This window comes from Mytilus californianus, unplaced genomic scaffold (assembly GCF_021869535.1).
Source record: "Mytilus californianus isolate M0D057914Y unplaced genomic scaffold, xbMytCali1.0.p SCAF_4, whole genome shotgun sequence".
NCBI classification, from domain to species: domain Eukaryota; kingdom Metazoa; phylum Mollusca; class Bivalvia; order Mytilida; family Mytilidae; genus Mytilus; species Mytilus californianus.
Window position 1 is genome coordinate 31,855,342 of NW_026262690.1, and position 18,705 is coordinate 31,874,046.

The following is an 18,705-nucleotide window of genomic DNA, read 5'->3' on the forward strand; positions in this document are numbered from 1 at the left end:
GACACACTGGTAGTAATATCTTTTTTAACGGTACAATTTTTACTGCACCAGATGTGTATTTCGACAATGTCTCTTCAGTAATTCTCGAAGCCAAACTATTTGAAAATCCAAAACCTAATACAAACGATGAAGAGCTGATAGAGCAAAAAAAAGAAAGATCAGAAGATAAGTGAAACTCGACGAGGAATCAGAGCCAAGCACGAGGAAGATAATTTCTCAATTTTAAATGACTTCCACAATTTTATAACAGCAAATTTCAATAAAGTAATATCCGTATTTTCATCCCAATACCAAAGTACTGGCTAATGGCTGGTGATGCCAACTTATTACCTGAGCTTTACTTACAATGAGCAACACTAAGGATGCAACTAGTGGAATGTGAACACCTGATTGCACTGCTAGTATTTAAAAGGGATTCAGTCAGTGTTAGGCTGTAATGCAATGTCAGTGTTAGGCTGTAATACAATGTCATGCAGTGTTGGGCTGTACTACAATGTCAGTGTTAGGCTGTAATACAATGTCACAACTGTTTTTATTGTTGTTATAGATTGTACATCTGAAGCAGACAAATGTAATGGTTATGCAGACTGTGTTGATGGATCTGATGAAGATAGTACAATGTGTTCAAGTAGGTTTACATATATAGGATTTGAATTGGGTGTACCTGTCATGTACAACATTTATTAGGAATTGAATTGGGTGTACCTGTCATATGCAACATATAGGATTTAAATTGGGGGTATCTGTCATGTATAACATTTAGAATTTGAATTGGGTTTTCCTGTCATGTATAACATTTAAGATTTGAATTGGGTGTACCTGTCATGTACGACATTTAGGGTTTGAATTGGGTGTACCTGTCATGTATAACATGTAGGATTTGAATTCGGTGTACCTGTCATGTACAACATTAAGGATTTGAATTCGGTGTACCTGTCATGTACGAAATTTACGAATTGAATTTGGTGTACCTAGCTGTCATGTACGACATTTAGGATTTAAATTGATTTTACCTGTCATGTACAACATTTAGCAATTGAATTGGTGTACCTGTCATGTACGACATTTAGGATTTGAATTTGGTGTACCGGTTATGCACAACATTAAGGATTTGAATTTGGGTGTACCTGTCATGTACAACATTAAGGATTTGAATTGGGTGTACCTGAAATGTATGACATTTAGGATTTGAATTGTGTGTACTTGTCATGTACGACTTTTAGGATTTGAATTAGGTATATACCTGTCATGCACAGCATATATGATTTGAATTGGGTGTACCTGTCATGTACAACATTTAGAATTTGAATTGGGTGTACGTGTCATATACAACATTTAGGATTTGAATTGGGTGTACCTGTCATGTACAACATTAAGGATTTGAATTGGGTGTACGTGTCATATACAACATTTAGGATTTGAATTGGGTGTACCTGTCATGTACAACATTAAGGATTTGAATTGGGTGTACGTGTCATATACAACATTTAGGATTTGAATTGGGTGTACCTGTCATGTACAACATTAAGGATTTGAATTGGGTGTACGTGTCATATACAACATTTAGGATTTGAATTGGGTGTACCTGTCATGTACAACATTAAGGATTTGAATTGGGTGTACGTGTCATGTACAACATTAAGGATTTGAATTGGGTGTACGTGTCATATACAACATTTAGGATTTGAATTGGGTGTACCTGTCATGTACAACATTAAGGATTTGAATTGGGTGTACGTGTCATATACAACATTTAGGATTTGAATTGGGTGTACCTGTCATGTACAACATTAAGGATTTGAATTGGGTGTACGTGTCATATACAACATTTAGGATTTGAATTGGGTGTACCTGTCATGTACAACATTAAGGATTTGAATTGGGTGTACGTGTCATATACAACATTTAGGATTTGAATTGGGTGTACCTGTCATGTACAACATTAAGGATTTGAATTGGGTGTACGTGTCATATACAACATTTAGGATTTGAATTGGGTGTACCTGTCATGTACAACATTAAGGATTTGAATTGGGTGTACGTGTCATATACAACATTTAGGATTTGAATTGGGTGTACCTGTCATGTACAACATTAAGGATTTGAATTGGGTGTACCTGTCATGTACAACATTAAGGATTTGAATTGGGTGTACGTGTCATATACAACATTTAGGATTTGAATTGGGTGTACCTGTCATGTACAACATTAAGGATTTGAATTGGGTGTACGTGTCATATACAACATTTAGGATTTGAATTGGGTGTACCTGTCATGTACAACATTAAGGATTTGAATTGGGTGTACGTGTCATATACAACATTTAGGATTTGAATTGGGTGTACCTGTCATGTACAACATTAAGGATTTGAATTGGGTGTACGTGTCATATACAACATTTAGGATTTGAATTGGGTGTACCTGTCATGTACAACATTAAGGATTTGAATTGGGTGTACCTGTCATGTACAACATTAAGGATTTGAATTGGGTGTACGTGTCATATACAACATTTAGGATTTGAATTGGGTGTACCTGTCATGTACAACATTAAGGATTTGAATTGGGTGTACCTGTCATGTACAACATTAAGGATTTGAATTGGGTGTACGTGTCATGTACAACATTTAGGATTTGAATTGTGTGTACCTGTCATGTACAACATTAAGGATTTGAATTGGGTGTACCTGTCATGTACAACATTAAGGATTTGAATTGTGTGTACTTGTCATGTACAACATTAAGGATTTGAATTGGGTGTACTTGTCATGTACAACATTAAGGATTTGAATTGGGTGTACCTGTCATGTACAACATTAAGGATTTGAATTGGGTGTACCTGTCATGTACAAAAGTTATTGAGATGTTTACTTGAAGCAAATAATGGAAAAGGATTTACATCGCAATAATTCAACTCGCATTTTAATTTTTGATGGTAATATTTTAAAATTAACTGATTCAGAAATTCTAATTGACGACAAATATAACTTATGAGTTTATCGAACGTATAATTCTAAATTTACAGTACTTAATATGATATGGTCAAGTTGTACATACTACTGTTAATTTTCATTACTTTGTTTTGTATCCACAGGGTAATAAGGGATAACTCATATTCTGTAAAACTTATCGTTCATTGCTATATAATTTTCTATTGCATATTGTCTCGTCACAGAACAATTAAAGACAATAAGGCTCATGTTTTTCTTTTCAGAATTCAATTGCCCTTCAGGTAAAAGCAAATGTAGTGACGGATTGACATGTATTTCTGACTCAGCCAAGTGTGACGGATACCAGGATTGTCCAGCTGGGGACGATGAAGCCAACTGTGCAGGTAAGTTAATAAGATATGGTTAACACTCTTTTCATCTCATAAATAAAACCGAGAATGGAAACGGGGAATGTGTCAAAGAGACAACAACCCGACCAAAGAGCAGAAAACAGACCAAGGCCACTAAAGGGTCAACACAGCGAGGAAATTCTGCACCTGGAGGCGGATTTCAGCTGGCCCCTAAAAAAAATGTGTACTAGTTCTTCAAAAATGGACGTCACACTAAAAGCATATAAATAAACTAAAATTAAAAAAACCATACAAGACTAACAAAGGCCATAGGTTCCTGACTTTTGACAGGCTAAAAAAAGCGGCGGGGTTAAACATGTTTTGTGAGATCTCAACCCCCCCCCCCTCTATATCTCTAGCCAATGTGGAATAAACAAACGCACAGCAATACGCACAGTAAAACTTAGTTTAAAAGAAGTCCGAGTCTGATGTTAGAATATGTAACAGAATTAACCCTGCTTATGATAAGAAAAGGAAAATATGGTTTACATGTACTCTTCTTATCTCATAAAACCTGCTTATGATGAGAAAAGGAAAATATGGTTTACATGTACTCTTCTTATCTATTAAAAACTGCTTATGATGAGTAAAGGAAAATATGGTTTACATGTACGCTTCTTATCTCGTAAAACCTGCTTATGATGAGAAAAGGAAAATATGGTTTACATGTACTCTTCTTATCTCATAAAACCTGCTTATGATGAGTAAAGGAAAATATGGTTTACATGTACTCTTCTTATCTCATAAAACCTGCTTATGATGAGAAAAGGAAAATATGGTTTACATGTACTCTTCTTATCTATTAAAACCTGTTTATGATGAGAAAAGGAAAATATGGTTTACATGTACTCTTCTTATCTCGTAAAACCTGCTTATAATGAGTAAAGGAAAATATGGTTTACATGTACTCTTCTTATCTCAAAAAACCTGCTTATGATGAGAAAAGGAAAATATGGTTTACATGTACTCTTCTTATCTCGTAAAACCTGCTTATGATGAGTAAAGGAAAATATGGTTTACATGTACTCTTCTTATCTCATAAAACCTGCTTATGATGAGTAAAGGAAAATATGGTTTACATGTACTCTTCTTATCTCGTAAAACCTGCTTACGATGAGAAAAGGAAAATATGGTTTACATGTACTCTTCTTATCTATTAAAAACTGCTTATGATGAGAAAAGGAAAATATGGTTTACATGTACTCTTCTTATCTATTAAAACCTGTTTATGATGAGAAAAGGAAAATATGGTTTACATGTACTCTTCTTATCTCGTAAAACCTGCTTATAATGAGTAAAGGAAAATATGGTTTACATGTACTCTTCTTATCTCATAAAACCTGCTTATGATGAGAAAAGGAAAATATGGTTTACATGTACTCTTCTTATCTCGTAAAACCTGCTTATGATGAGTAAAGGAAAATATGGTTTACATGTACTCTTCTTATCTCATAAAACCTGCTTATGATGAGTAAAGGAAAATATGGTTTACATGTACTCTTCTTATCTCGTAAAACCTGCTTACGATGAGAAAAGGAAAATATGGTTTACATGTACTCTTCTTATCTATTAAAAACTGCTTATGATGAGTAAAGGAAAATATGGTTTACATATACTCTTCTTATCTCGTAAAACCTGCTTATGATGAGAAAAGGAAAATATGGTTTACATGTACTCTTCTTATCTCATAAAACCTGCTTATGATGAGAAAAGGAAAATATGGTTTACATGTACTCTTCTTATCTCATAAACCTGCTTATGATGAGAAAAGGAAAATATGGTTTACATGTACTCTTCTTATCTCGTAAAACCTGCTTATGATGAGTAAAGGAAAATATGGTTTACATGTACTGTTCTTATCTCATAAAACCTGCTTATGATGAGTAAAGGAAAATATGGTTTACATGTACTCTTCTTATCTCGTAAAACCTGCTTACGATGAGAAAAGGAAAATATGGTTTACATGTACTCTTCTTCTCATAAAACCTGCTTACGATGAGAAAAGGAAAATATGGTTTACATGTACTCTTCTTATCTCATAAAATCTGCTTACGATGAGAAAAGGAAAATATGGTTTACATGTACTCTTCTTCTCATAAAACCTGCTTATGATGAGTAAAGGAAAATATGGTTTACATGTACTCTTCTTATCTCATAAAACCTGCTTATGATGAGTAAAGGAAAATAAAGTTTACATGTACTCTTCTTATCTCGTAAAACCTGCTTACGATGAGAAAAGGAAAATATGGTTTACATGTACTCTTCTTATCTCATAAAACCTGCTTACGATGAGAAAAGGAAAATATGGTTTACATGTACTCTTCTTCTCATAAAACCTGCTTATGATGAGTAAAGGAAAATATGGTTTACTAGTACATGTACTCTTCTTATCTCGTAAAACCTGCTTACGATGAGAAAAGGAAAATATGGTTTACATTATAAGTTATCTACGTTCATATCCGTAGATATGGATATTTTAACACCCTGAAGTATCCAAGTACACCCTGAGGCGCAGCCGAAGGGTGTACAGGGTACTGAAGGGTGTTAAAATATCCATATCTACGGATATGAACGTAGATAACGAATTTATCCCCGGTCTTAGTCTAAATCTGGCGATTTTTAGAGAAATTCGACCACAAAGTTAAACGTGAAAGCAACGTTTTTTTCATTTTTTAAATATCTTTTATTGAAATTTGGGAATTTGACATATTTTTAACGGGGTGTAGGGTACTACCTTTGGTAGAACCCTACAGGTAGACAAATATAAGACGTTTTTAAACTAGAGACAGAGAAACTGAAATGGGTCGAATTTGGCGCGCAATGTTGTGAGAGTTACATCATAAACGGTGTGACGTCAACGTGGGTCATTTGCATAGCTAGGTCAGTAGTACCATTCATTGACAATGTGGCTGCATAGTGACGATTTACTAAAATGTGTGCAAATAATTGATATAATAAGATAAAATCGTTAGTGGATTAAATATTTAATTATACAGACATCATGGAAAATCTACAGAATTCGATATTTCATAAGGAACAACCATAGAACTAAGGAAAACGCGCGTGAAATTCCCCGATGTAATGGGTAGCAACGTCCGGGGATATGGGTTAGCAACACCCAGGGGCTATGGGTTTTGTAACGACGTGCGTTAACCAATCAGAATCCTAGAAATATACTAAGCCGGGGATAAGTACTCTTCTTATCTCATAAACCTGCTTATGATGAGAAAAGGAAAATATGGTTTACATGTACTCTTCTTATCTCATAAAACCTGCTTATGATGAGTAAAGGAAAATATGGTTTACATGTGTAGGACTCAAATCTATGGTGGGTTCCAAATCTATGGCAGATTCCTAATCTATGGCAAATATGACGTCATGCCATCCGAAATCTATGGCAGATTTTTTACAATCCTAATCTATGGCAAGTTTTGTAATTTCTTAATCTATGGCGGATTTTTGTTGTTTTCAAATCTATGGCAAATTTTGTGCAAATGGAAAACAATGCAGTACATATACGACCAATGACTTGTCTTAAATCAGTGGAAATGTACAACAACTGGAGCATGTCTATAAACATTTGTGAAATAAACATTCCATAATAGTCAACCTCATCGTGATGGCACCCAAAAAAAATCGTAAATGATGATTTCATATACCTTAAATCTGTGCATGGTACCCGTTTAATCCATTCACATTAAACCAACTAGTAAGTCAGGGGCGGATCCAGCCATTTTTAAAAGGGGGGTTCCCAACCCAGGATAAAGGGGGGGGGGGGGGGGGGGGAGGTTCCAACTATATGTCCCCATTCAAATGCATTGATCGTCAAGAAAAAAGGGGGGTTCCAACCCTCGGAACCCCCCCCCCCCCCTCTGGATCCGCCACTGTAAGTCCCTTAACAAACAAGAAGGCAGTTTTTTTTTATAAAAAAATAAATAAATAAAAATAAAAATGAACAGTTTGAATTTTCACATAATATTTATTTCATCGTTAATTCATCTTTTTTATTTGATGACGATTGAAATCAAATTGGTATCCGGTAATGTTGTCTTTCATTTTATAAACTTTGCCAGCTGTAGACGGTAAAATATTTACTATAACTCCCTTTTCTAAAATATACGGTACTACAAACAGCGCCAGCGCCCTTATTCATCGCGGGATTCGGCCGGTACATCACATTTGGTCCCTCTTCCGGATTATAGGTCACATCTTCCTTTGAACAATCCGCAAATTGTTGCAGAGGGAATACCTGCATCTGGAATGGTGTTCAAATCTATGGGTTATACCATCGTTAGCGGGGGCGACTATGTAATATGGCGTTATTCAATTGTGACGTTATATGTTACTCTTTTTCCCGGAAAATTACGCAATTTCAAGATCTGCCATAGATTTGGAGACAACAAAAATCTGCCATAGATTTGATTTTTTTGACGTTTGTAACGTCACATATGCCATAGATTAGGAATCTGCCATAGATTTGGAACCCACCATAGATTTGAGTCCTACATATTATGTACTCTTCTTCTCATAAAACCTGCTTATGATGAGTAAAGGAAAATATGGTTTACAAATACATGTACTCTTCTTATCTCGTAAAACCTGCTTACGATGAGAAAAGGAAAATATGGTTTACATGTACTCTTCTTCTCATAAAACCTGCTTACGATGAGAAAAGAAAATATGGTTTACATGTACTCTTCTTATCTCATAAACCTGCTTATGATGAGAAAAGGAAAATATGGTTTACATGTACTCTTCTTATCTCATAAAACCTGCTTATGATGAGAAAAGGAAAATATGGTTTACATGTACTCTTCTTATCTCATAAACCTGCTTATGATGAGTAAAGGAAAATATGGTTTACATGTACTCTTCTTATCTCGTAAAACCTGCTTACGATGAGAAAAGGAAAATATGGTTTACATGTACTCTTCTTCTCATAAAACCTGCTTATGATGAGTAAAGGAAAATATGGTTTACTAGTACATGTACTCTTCTTATCTCGTAAAACCTGCTTACGATGAGAAAAGGAAAATATGGTTTACATGTACTCTTCTTTTCATAAAACCTGCTTACGATGAGAAAAGGAAAAGATGGTTTACATGTACTCTTCTTATCTCATAAAATCTGCTTACGATGAGAAAAGGAAAATATGGTTTACATGTACTCTTCTTCTCATAAAACCTGCTTATGATGAGTAAAGGAAAATGTTGTTTACATGTACTCTTCTTATCTCATAAAACCTGCTTATGATGAGTAAAGGAAAATATAGTTTACATGTACTCTTCTTATCTCGTAAAACCTGCTTACGATGAGAAAAGGAAAATATGGTTTACATGTACTCTTCTTATCTCATAAAACCTGCTTACGATGAGAAAAGGAAAATATGGTTTACATGTACTCTTCTTCTCATAAAACCTGCTTATGATGAGTAAAGGAAAATATGGTTTACTAGTACATGTACTCTTCTTATCTCGTAAAACCTGCTTACGATGAGAAAAGGAAAATATGGTTTACATGTACTCTTCTTCTCATAAAACCTGCTTATGATGAGTAAAGGAAAATATGGTTTACATGTACTCTTCTTATCTCGTAAAACCTGCTTTTGATGAGTAAAGGAAAATAAGCAGGCAGAATAAAGTAAGCCAAACACATGATTCTTATTCGCACATGACAAACAAAAATAAGATATGTTGTCATCTGCCTGAAGAGAATATTCAATAAGATAAATTAAAATTAAAATGAAAACACTGAAATTCAAAATGTGAGTTGAAGGAAATGACATATTTTAAATGTTTAATATATAAAACAAATGCAATGACAAAAATGAAATACCCATAGAAATATTGCGATAATCTCAGTCAATATAAATAAATAACAATTTTGTAGAATAGAGATATATTCTTTGCGTTTATTTCAGCAAATTATTAGCTTTCAGTCGTAAATTATGAAGAATGAACATATGCCATTGAATTTAGTGCAATAATGAGTCCATGTATAATAAATCGTTTTTCAATGTATTTGACAAGTACAAACTATACCTTTTTTTTTAACTTTGAAGACTTGTTAAGTTAGTATTCTACATTTCAATAATATTATTTAGTATTTTCAAACATGAAATAGCAGTTGACAGTTCAGATTCTTAATCGTTAAACAGTATCCCATCATCATGACAGTGGTTGCAAAGCTACTTGTCAATTTCAACTTTATTTTGAATTAGGACTACACAATCGTGATTATGTAGTAGCACCTTTTGTTGTTTATACACCATTGTCATTCATTTATTACAATGTCATTCGATGTGTTTGAGCATCACCGCTCTTCAACACTTTGTACAATGGACCATTCATTGGATACTAATGACCGTTTGCCCCCACCTTCTTAGAATGATTGACAGCCGTCTTTTGAACGTCATCTCGGGACAACTTAAATGAAAACATTTTGAAAATAAATTTATTAAATTAAAAATAATTTTCAGTAGAAATAAACTACTTTTTCCATTCCATGCATTTTTCAAGACATTCAGTCAAACATTCTATTTTAGACTTTAGTCGAAAAAGCGAGACATAGCGATCCTACATTCCGTCGTCGTCGTCGTTGTTGTCGTCGGCGGCGTCCACAAATATTCACTCTGTGGTTAAAGTTTTTGAAATTTTAATAACTTTCTTAAACTATCCTGGATTTCTACCAAACTTGGACAGAAGCTTGTTTATGATCATAAGATAGTATCCAGAAGTAAATTTTGTAAAAATAAAATTCCATTTTTTCCGTATTTCACTTATAAATGGACTTAGTTTTTCTGCCGGTAAATATTACATTCACTCTGTGGTTTAAAGTTTTTAAAATTTTAATAACTTTCTTAAACTATCCTGGGTTTGTACCAAACTTGGACAGAAGCTTGTTTATGATCATAAGATAGTATCTAGAAGTAAATTTTGTAAAAAAATAAATCCATTTTTTCCGTATTTTACTTTTAAATGGACTAAAATTTTCTGCCAGGAAACAACATATTCACTCTGTGGTTAAAGTTTCTAAAATTTTAATAACTTTCTTATACTATTTTGGATTTGTACCAAACTTGGACAGAAGCTTGTTTATGATCAAATGCTAGTATCTAGAAGGAAATTTAGTTTTCTTCCAGTTAACATTACATTCAGTCTGCAGTTAAAGTTTTTAAACATTTATTAGATTCATAAACTATCCTGGAATTTTACCAAACTTGGACAGAAGCTTCTTACAATCAAAAGATAGTATCAAGAGGAATATTTTTATTGATTTACTTCCTCATTTTTGTTGAGCCTGCGATTAACAGAAAAAGTAGGCGAGACACTGGGTTCCGCGGAACCCTTACGAATTTTTAAAAAAATGCGTCCCTCTTCGAAAAAAGGAAAAAAAATCGTTGGATAAGAAAGAAAATTCCAGTATGATATATTTTGTGACGATGTTACAAATACTAATCAACTGTGAAAGATATTCTGGAGTCGTAAATTTTACGAAATCTATTAATTTCATTTCAAAATGAAAACAGAGGAGTTGTATGAATGTAAGATAACATTGTACTTGCTTGAAAATATTGTGTATAAAAGGAAAGTTTTCTTTTGCATAAAAGTCATTAAAAACTGCCTCTCTTTGTCGATTGAAATGTATACATTTTCGCTACGTGCGTGAATATATATTTGTAAAAGAGGCAATGCATTTCACACACTAGTCTTAAATGTCAATCTTTATTAAAAACTCACGATGTCTTTTATAAACAAAAATGTGAAAGATAAAAAAAAATATTGTTTTCGCCGGATGTTTTTAGATGCAAAAAGATGCGACCAATTTCCCCTGTATTTTTTTTAACTTGCAAGGTAAATGTCTCAAAGTTGCAAAATCCTACTGGAATCTGATTATTAAACAGTCTTTATCATTTTCTTAAATATTGTTTCCCAATCTAAATTATTATCTATCGCTGATGAAGGCATATTTTGTTACAAAACTCAAAATTTTATATGTTTTTGCAAAATTTTGAATCGCTAACCAAATTCAATTAATATGAATTCGAAAGACATTACATTATAAACCCTCTTTATCATGGTGAATTTTTACAATAGTTTGCCACGTTTTTAAAATATTTTTATTGATTCTAAATTTCTTGAAGAAGAATAATTAATTTCATGGGGGGAAGGGGGGGGGGGGGGGAGTGAAAAAATGATAAAACAATAAAATATAAATAATTGAGTTATAATTATGTACTTTCGAACTTATTCTTTGAATAAAGAAAGTCTGTGGTGTAATTTATAACGCACAACAATATGTTTGACTCGCATCGGCCAACAAATGTTGGGATGTAGGAATTGCGGTTTATTTTCGCAAAAATTGTTTGATTTTAAAGAAATATTGGAAGAGAGAAATACATAAACATCCAATGCAAAACAATTTTTTTCACAATCCTTGGGGGAAAGGATTCGATTTCAAATAATTATCTGCACCTAGTATAAGCATTTTATTTAACTATTTGCTGTATACAAGTTTAAAGCTTTTCAGAAAGCTTATAGAATTTTGAACAATCATTTTAAGATTTGATACAAGTACAAAATAAAATAAGGAGATGTGGTATGATTGCTAATGAGACAACTTTCCACCAGGCACCAAATAACGTAGATGTTACAGTAACTATAGGTCATCGTACGTCCTTCACCGATAAGCAAAATCCATACCGCATAGCAAGCCATAAAAGGCCCAAACATAAAAAAAAAAGTAAAGCATTCGAAGCGAGAAAACAAAAGCCTGAATTATCATACAAAACAACAAAATAATAAGAAACCTGATACACAGCAACAAACCACAACCACTGAATTACAATCTCCTGACTTGGGACAGGCACATAAATAATGAGACGGGGCTATATAGATATAAGAAGATGTGGTATGAGTGCTATACATGTTAGTGGGCGCCCAAATGTAGAATGATGAGGTCACATGAAGGAATTAAAATTAACCTTCGAGAACAAATAGAAAAAACATAAAAGAAACAGCTATTTAATTATGCAATGCAATCGTGCAAACCAAATATGAAATATCGACAATGACAAATAAAACAACTAAAGCTAACAATCAATCAAAATAAGGATGAATATTTTCATTTGCCTGATAAAGAGGTATGTAACTTCTTAGTATCAAGTAGACTTTTGAAGATTCCGACTTTCCAAAACTATTTTTTTCAAAGTAAAACAATTTGCAATTTTAAACAGAATTATTACATTAGCCAAATTCTTTCATTTGTGTATTTTCTACATAAATTTATTATTGATATCACAAAAAAATATGCATTAAAATTGCTCTTAAAGAAAATACAAAATCTAAAATTGTATTTCAAGTTATCGCTAATGCAGCTTTCTGATTTCAGACCATTCGAAAATTTGTCTTTAAAAATGAAAAGTTCTGATAACATCACTATTTGCTATGCACAATTCTGAGTGCACAATTTTCTATTTTCATGATAAAATTAATTTGATGTACACATGTATTTCACGGGCTTTAACAATTATCACTTTTTCAGTAAATACTTTAAGCTCCTTTTCTGTTCCGAAATACAGGATATGCTTCCTCTCTGTGCAATAATTTTGCTGACAATAGTTGTATGGCAAGCAAATGAACTGTAAATCACTGTAAGGTTGAATTATCGGACAACAGCGAATTATGATTTTTCACAAAAGATAAAATTATTTTCACAAACACTGCCGACATTTCTCTTGCAAGCGTTGGACATGTCGATTCATAAACGTTGACTCTTTTTCAGCCGTAACTAACAGGTCAATCTCTCAAGTCCAGTGGTGGTTTGTGCAATAAAGGAAAAATAATATCTTCTTCACCCTAAAAAATGAATTTTAATTTCTTACAAAATGTATCATTAAATTTATCTCTAACACAATGAAAATTCTAAAATAATGCGAAATGTTTTGAATATGGAAAGGAACCAAATATTGTATCTATCAATTTGCATATTTTATTAAATTTGTGGAGGTTTTCTGTACTCGGTAGATGGACATTTCAAAAAAAAATTATAAAACAATAAAATATAAATAATTGAGTTTGAATCAAGTTGAAATGACAGCAAAAATTCTACATAGATAATATTTTTATTCAAATGATTCATACCTCGAACCCTTAAATCCATGCGACTTTATCCACCAACAACATATGTCCACGAACAAAACTTCGGGTATATGATTATACCTTCTTGCTTTGGGACGGTTCACATTCTTCATTATTATCTAGAGCTAGTTTCGACCTTGGCGTCTAATTTTCAAAATTACTTCATTGATGATCTTATCACTTCTACGTACTTGCAAAATCTTCGTTCCCGTGAAAATTAAAGAGTTGTTGAAATTTCAAATTTCATCAAGGTCTCTTCTGTGAGGTCTTCAAAGTCGACAAGATAAGAGGTCAATGTATTCAAGTGAATCTAAGTTTTGTGGTACATTCTTATATACAATTGGTAAATGTCTGGTTAAAAATTAACCTTATCTTTGATGTGCCGCATAAGCATCCCTATAAAGTAAGACAGTCCGTGCGTGACCCATGACATAAGATATTTTATGCATTTCATTGGCTATTTTCTATCAAAATCCAGACCAGCTAGTAACCTATATCAATTTACGTGTCTGAAGACAAATTTGTGTTAAATATTTTTGTTTGATTTTAATTTCTGAAAATTTATATAAACTGAACTCTAGAACAGATCTTATCGGGACGTCGGGTTGGGCCTTTATTTTTGCAGGAATTCGGGGTTTACACTTATTGGGACTCGGGAATCAATGATAATTTTTCAGGATTCGGGAAAGAATGCTTTATTTTTCGGGATTTCGGTATTCAGCCTTTGTTTTTTCTCGGAAATGTGGGATGACATCCCTCCTACTACCCCCCCCCCCCCCCCCCCCCCCCTTTCCCCTTTCTCTCTCTCTCTCTCTCTCTCTCTCCAGCAACCAATGTTGAGAAAAAAAAAGAACTTAAAAATCATTCTGTATGAGAATTTGAATTTGTTAAATATTTGCAATTCTTATAAAATCACAAAACCTGCAGATTTTTTGTATTTCTTTATATGGAATGACTTAAAAAGGGGGTGTACACGTTTTCACAAACTTAATCTACAATTTCATGTTCAACGTTACTCAACACTTTTAATACTGAAACTACTGAAACAATTAGAGATACCAATATTTTTTTTTCAAATATCGAATACTAGTTCCCAACTAAATGTCTAAATATATCCATTTGGAATATGTTTTCCCATATTGACAGCTATCTGAAGTCAGTTGATAGGACCGCAGTTTAATATACTAGTAGGCGTGGCAATCCATCACTTTTATCCAATCAACTGTTCTTTATGATAAAGATTGGCGTGCGGTTGTAGTTGAAACAATGTAATTTATATAATGACAAATAGTTTTAGGACACAGTTACATCAACATCAAAAGATAATGTATTTTATTGTGGAAGCTGTGGGCCACTGGTTCAAAATAAAATTGATTTCGACAAGTTGCTTTGTAACCACTGTCATGAGTTGGGTGCAATAGATATAATTATAATTCAACTGACCGGGACTTGACCTCTGTACATGCGTATGTCTTGGTTGATCTTCTGACATTCTGAAAACATAACTTTTATTTATTTACTTTCTTAACTACAGAATACACCTTTGCTATTTTACTGTATCATTTAAATGATTTTGAATAATAATGCTTTTTAGCTGCAACCTGCTCTAGTAAACAGTTCAAGTGTCCTAACAGTTTCTGTCTTGCTAAAAGCGGTAAATGTAATGGAATTCCAGAATGCCCCAATGGTGAAGATGAGAATGGTTGTTCGGGTAAGTTCAGTTTTAAAACTGGTATCAGAAGACGAACGTATGGCGTAATTTACACAGAACAATTGAATGTACTGTGTGTCAAAATTAATGCAAAAAGGGTAGAAATGTGATAGGAGCCATTATTATGCTCCTAAAATTCCAAACTATTCTTTTTAAAGTTATGCTTTTTGTAGAGCCTGTAACATTTTATCACGGAAGCGAGACTGATCGATCCTGCAATCTATCGTCTCTCTGCGGCATCGACAGTTAAGACTCTGGTTAAATATATTTTTTAACATCAATAACTTTGTCAAACGTTCATGGAAATTTGTAAAACTAAGACAGAAGCTTTTTTTTATGATCAAAAGACAGTTTCGAGATCTAAATTTTTTCTGTAATTTTGCTGATTTAAAAAAAAATCTCATAAATATATTTGGGGAAAAAACTTTAGAAGGAAACATCTTCACTTCAATTTGTTAGGTCGCAGATTATATCTAATATTTCATATCGAAGCAATTGGTATTTTTGCAGTTTTCATGGTTTTCAGTTCCGTTTCAGGGCTGTAATCAAATATAATATGGGTCCAATGTCCAGTAAATTATATTTATAGATATATAAAATTTTGGGATTTAAATTAAATTTATAGGTTTATAAAATTTTGGGATTTTCTAATTTCTCTGGAATTTTTTTTTTTATACAAATCGCTATATATGTTTAACTAGTATATGATGACTACGGCGATATTTTACTTTCTTGGTATGTGAGGGGGAGGGGAGAAAAGCGCTTAGAACGCACCAAATTTATAAAGTGTCATTCTTATTTCTAATTGAATACGATTGATTGATTGTTGTTGTTTGCTTTACGCCGCATTAGCACAGAAAGGCTATATCGCGGCGAGAGCTAATTCGAATATTATAACAATTTAACATGAAAACTCCTATATTTTATGTTTTTTTTTTCTTGAACAGGATGTCCAAAATCCACACAAAAAAGATGTAGTGACGGTTCAATGTGTGTACTAAAAGCTGAATCATGCGATGGATTCACAGACTGTTCTGATAAATCGGATGAAGCTAACTGTGGATCTAACCCAAGTAAGTCAATGTTAATACATAAAATCTCGCTCTTTTTTGTTTACCTTTTAGAAAGTTGTTAAAAGTATTTAAAAAAGATATTCAAATATGACTCAACAAAACAACAAACCACAATTTATTAAATCATATGCAGACAAAAGTAACAAAGTGCAGTATACACATTTTGACATTAAAACATGACAATTGATTAATATATTTGGTCTGTAAATTTCCAGTTTATAGAATAATGTAATTGTTATAAAACTCCGATTGAAATATCTCCTTATATGAAAATAAGGAGATGTGGCATTATTGCCAATGAGAGAACTTTCAACTAGAGTTAAAATTACGTAGATAAAAGCAATTATAGGTCTGCACCAATGAGAAAAACCCATGCCGTATAGTCGGTCATAAAAGGCTCTGACATGAAAAATGTTAACAAATTCAAACATCAAAACTAACTGCCTAATTTGTAACAAAAATGACAGATGATGAACCAACGACAACTACTGAATTACAGTCTCTTTTCACAAAAAATCTTAGAGTAAAAATACTCGTAAGTCATACACATTTTAGTTAATCGTAAGATTTTTTGTGAAAAGTCTCTGACTTGGGACAGGCACATGGAGAATGTGGCAGGATTACACGTTTGTGAGCGCTGTTTAGATTGATTAAGAAACAAATAGACTTTATGATGTATGTTAACCAATGTTATTTCTAACATTGGAATTTATATTGTATAACATATAGAAAAATAGCAGAGCTCCCTTTTATTATATTGTTATATAGCACATCATCTACATTTATTTTTCTATGTCTTTGCATACTAGTAACATATGGGAGGTGGAAAATTTAGATTTTTGAGCAGAATGGATCCGTATTTGTTATTCACATGTCCAACGATTCAAAATATCTGAATTCTATTTTTATCAAATTGGGCCATGGATTTACCTCTTTTGTGGTATAGTGTCTTCATATTTATCTGTATTTCCCCATATTTATTATGTAATAAAAAGTAAGCAAAATACTACCAACCTCAGTTATGCGCTCATGAAATAGAAAAAACATAAATTTTCTCAAATTTAATGAACCTTAATCTTGTATAACGGGGCTTTATTCTGTGTATGTTTTGGGACTATACATTATCTCGGAACTATGTACACGGGATCGTAATCCATCTTGTTGCCCGTTAATATAGGGAACTAGCTATTGAATATTTCACCATAAGCTCACTACTGTCTATATACTAGTAACGAAGTCCGTTTAATGTTCACATGTTTATTCGTATGGATATTCATATAGCAGTACATGTATGATATAAGTATATAGGTTCACAATATAATTTCCAATTTAACTTGTTACTTCATTCTCATCTATATTACAACTGTTACTTCATTCTCGTCTATATGACAACTGACTTCATTCTCGTCTATATGACAACTGACTTCATTCTCATCTATATGACAACTGTTACTTCATTCTCGTCTATATGACAACTGACTAATACATAAAGTTTCTCACAAGATCGTGCTATAAACAGCTGTTCTTAAATTAGATTAAAAATTATTTTATGGTCTTAGATTATTTTGATAAACTTCTAAAATGTTATTGCAACTGTACTGTGCAACCCATGTACCGTATAAACTGTCACATTAATCAAGAGAAAGATAATTAAACTGATTAACATCAAATCTTTGATGTAATTGACCACGCCACACTTGGAACCTAAAAAAATAAGTGTTAGATATGAAAAATGTATGGAACTGCTTACCCCAGTTTACGCTCGACGACCAATATTAAGAACACTTTCCTCTTTTTAAAGTCCTGGACCCGAAATTTATCATGTTTGAATCCTTTTCCTATACTATGCTGCCTCAATGCCATTTTCACTATATTTCAACACATTTAATTGTTATGGTTCACGAGGAAAACATTCAACACATTCTGTACTGGATGCATCAAAGACAATTCTACATAAAGAGGCAACAATAGCTTAAGATACAGGAATTAGCTGGACAAAACCATGAACAAATAATTATAGTAATAACCAATTTTTTTAGGCAGAAGAATGACATTGAAGAGATTCCAGAGACTCTTAACTCATTTGAAATCCAGAAATAAAAGATCACCAAATCACCAGACAACTGCACAGAAAGCTCTAAAGAAAATGGACCAAGTAAAGAGGAATATCCATGAGGCACTAAGACGAGAAAAGAGTGAGGGTGTAAAGAGACATCAGAGAGCTATGAAGGCAAGACATGAATCACTTCAGAGGCAGCTGGTAGAGAGACGGAGAAACCTAGCTATGACCAGTAGGCATTCTATGGAGAGGCGTCATAGACAGAGTCCAACCCATTAATCAAAGACTAATTTAAACCGATTTGATCTAATCACAAGTTAAATATTTCTGCTACCGTCATGATTTCTCTAAACCTTACTATTAAAGATTAATATTTGAGTAAA

General features: G+C 32.9%; 1 protein-coding gene across 6 annotated transcripts in view; it reads left to right on the plus strand.

Moving 5' to 3' along the window:
* LOC127737895 (low-density lipoprotein receptor-related protein 8-like) overlaps positions 1–18,705 on the plus strand; it is a 35,709-nt gene extending 17,004 nt beyond the window's left edge. For all 6 annotated transcript variants that reach the window (XM_052248849.1, XM_052248850.1, XM_052248853.1 and 3 more), the window contains 5 exons: positions 548–628; positions 3,215–3,334; positions 15,074–15,190; positions 16,138–16,263; positions 18,303–18,705. In XM_052248849.1, the coding sequence (XP_052104809.1) occupies positions 548–628; positions 3,215–3,334; positions 15,074–15,190; positions 16,138–16,263; positions 18,303–18,601 (743 nt within the window). In that variant the 3' untranslated portion in view covers positions 18,602–18,705. The remainder of the gene's footprint in view (positions 1–547; positions 629–3,214; positions 3,335–15,073; positions 15,191–16,137; positions 16,264–18,302) is intronic.